Source organism: Talpa occidentalis, unplaced genomic scaffold (genome assembly GCF_014898055.3).
Source record: "Talpa occidentalis isolate TD23 unplaced genomic scaffold, MPIMG_talOcc4v2.1 talOcc4.16, whole genome shotgun sequence".
In the NCBI taxonomy this organism is placed as follows: Eukaryota; Metazoa; Chordata; class Mammalia; order Eulipotyphla; family Talpidae; genus Talpa; species Talpa occidentalis.
The window spans coordinates 62,815,373-62,817,793 of record NW_023601653.1 but is presented as its reverse complement, the minus strand read 5'-3'; the positions used below and the strand labels follow the sequence as shown (position 1 = coordinate 62,817,793).

At 46.3% G+C, this 2,421-nt stretch overlaps 1 protein-coding gene across 1 annotated transcript; it reads right to left on the bottom strand.

Annotated features, from left to right (window-relative positions):
* Positions 1-233: 233 nt before the first annotated feature.
* LOC119248330 (protein LLP homolog) lies at positions 234-799 on the bottom strand. Its single transcript, XM_037515286.2, is given in 1 exon segment — positions 234-799. A coding segment is annotated over 1 exon segment (381 nt). The 5' UTR covers positions 771-799; the 3' UTR covers positions 234-389.
* Positions 800-2,421: the final 1,622 nt, after the last annotated feature.

The following is a 2,421-nucleotide window of genomic DNA, read 5'->3' as shown; positions in this document are numbered from 1 at the left end:
CCGTGCTTGAACTCATGGGTGCTCATGAGAGGGCGCAGACTGCCGGGGAAGCCGGATTTCTGCAGAAGGCACCTTCATAAAGACCCACAAATGTGACGACTGCTGTGATCTGATGTACAGTCTCTTCTGCTCCTGGTTACCATAAATAGGAAGGACAGACGCCTTCTGCTGGGCAGGAGCCCTAATCCGAAGGCAGCTTCTTTTTTTTTTTTTTTTTTTTTTTTCTTCAAAGAAAATATTTTATTCAAATTCCAAAACAAACTTGAGGTCTGAATTGAAGAAAAAGACCAAATTAAAATACAAAGTTTTCATTTGGTGGAAGCTGGAATCAACATACACACTCTTATCAAAGATCAATCCCAAGAGGCCTTTCTCCAGTTTTTAAGAGTCTACCAGGCCAACCCCTTAGCTGCCTTCGCTGCTTTTGCTTTGTTTTTCCCCTTCTTGTTCTGTCGCTTTGCCTTCAGCCTTTTTCTTTGCCTCTGGTTCATCCATATGGGATACTGTCCATGCTGGTCTAGAAGACTCTTTTTGTTTCTCTTAATTTCAGTCTCCATTTTCATGTCATCTTTTTCATCTTTCACACACTAGGCTGTCTCTTGGCAATGTTTGGGTACCACCACAGTTGCTATCTCTTGCACATCTTTCATTAAGATATCAGTATCTGCTTTAAGTATACTTTTTAGTCTGCTGAGCTCCTTTGGGGCATTCTTTTTTCTCTTTTCTGCACGCATCTTCCTTTTCCACTTACTCCTTAAGCTTTTAGCCATATTTACCTGACAGAGCTCACGAACGCAGAACACACCCGAAGGCAGCTTCTTAAGTGCAGAATCAAGACAAGCTCGTCCCAGGAGAAGGAGCTGGCCCGGGTTTAGAGCCAAAGCAATGTGTTCCAGTGTACCAGGAACTACCTGCCCAGGTGAGCACTGTCTGTTCCTTCTCCCACTAGAGCAATGTTTGTTGTAAGTTGCCTATGCAGTGCTAGGCTCGCTACTGCGGAAGCCCCAATGAATAGGGGACTCCATTTTTTTTTTAAGATTTATTTATTTATTCATACAAGAGCTGGGGCACAGGCCAGAGATGCGGGGGGTGAGAGAATCCACCAGAGACAGAGTGGGGAACAGAACAGGCAGATTGACTGAAACACACTGCTGAGGGAGCAGCGGATGAGACAGGAGAGGTCTGCTCGACATGTGGGTTTCTCTCTGGCTGGCTGGGGACTGAATTCATGCTGTAGAGGCTGTGGATTGCTTCATAGTGCAGTGCTTAACCCCTTGTGCCACCAGGGAGGCCCATGCAGTTATTAATTAATTTATTGAGCTACTGTTTCCTGGTATTTTAGAGGTAGACTTAGAAAGACAGTGAGTAGGGCCTCCCCGGTGGCGCAGCGGTTGAGCGCTGGGTTGTGAAGCTGCCCGCAGCCTCTGCAGCGCCGGTTCGATCCCCGGCTGCTCCCCGGCCACCGGAGGAGGGTCCCACATGGCGCACAGACTTCTCCTGCCGCCCGCTGCTCCCCTCAGCAGTGTACTTCGGTCCTTCTGCCTGCTCTGCTCCCCGCTCTGGCTCTGGTGAATTCTCTCACCCTCCCGAGCTTCTGACTGTACCCAGTGCATGTGTAAACAAAACAAACAAATAAATAAATAAATAAAAACATGCCTCTATTTAAAAAAAAAAAAAAAAGAAAAGAAAGACAGTGAGTAAAATGCTGGAGGATCGAGCAGAATGGGCTCATGAAAAGTGGGATGAAGCCAATAGTCAGAAAAGACTGAAAGAATTTTATATGGGAAGCTGATGGTAAACAGAAACAAAGGTGAGGAAAAACCTCAAAGAGAACATGCCCCAGGAAGACTTGCAAGAACTCAGAGCATGAGCAACAATGCAAAACTTATTCCACGGCTGTCATTAATGGACAGAGCCTGTGATCAGCTCTGGGGGCAGGCGTCCTCTCCCTCAGACACGTCCTCTCCAGTCTAACTGTGCTGGCTTGCCACCGCTTCAGTATGTGCTGACAAATTCCTTGCTTCCGGACGTCTTCATACCTCCTCTAGTCAAAACAGAAATAAGTCAACCATTACTATGAATGAGCCACTCTAGTTTGATTCAGTACCAAGCCCAACTTCACACATAATGCTCATTCCTCAGATGGGAGCCTGGTAAACAGAATACCAACTATTGTGGATGGTTTCTCCCCTGTTTATAGCTGGAATGATTTTATAATCTGGTTTGGTAAACAAGTACGTGATAAAGCAGTTAAAAACAGTGCTGGGGAAGTTCGGAGCGTGAAATCAGGAATGGAGACTTGTTTTGGAGAAAGTGGCTTTTGTTTTGAGCTTTGAAGATGGCAAAGTTAGGAATGGAACCTGCAAGGGGCGCCTGAAACCTAGTTGTGCCAGCATGTATTGGCCACCACGGTACTGAGCC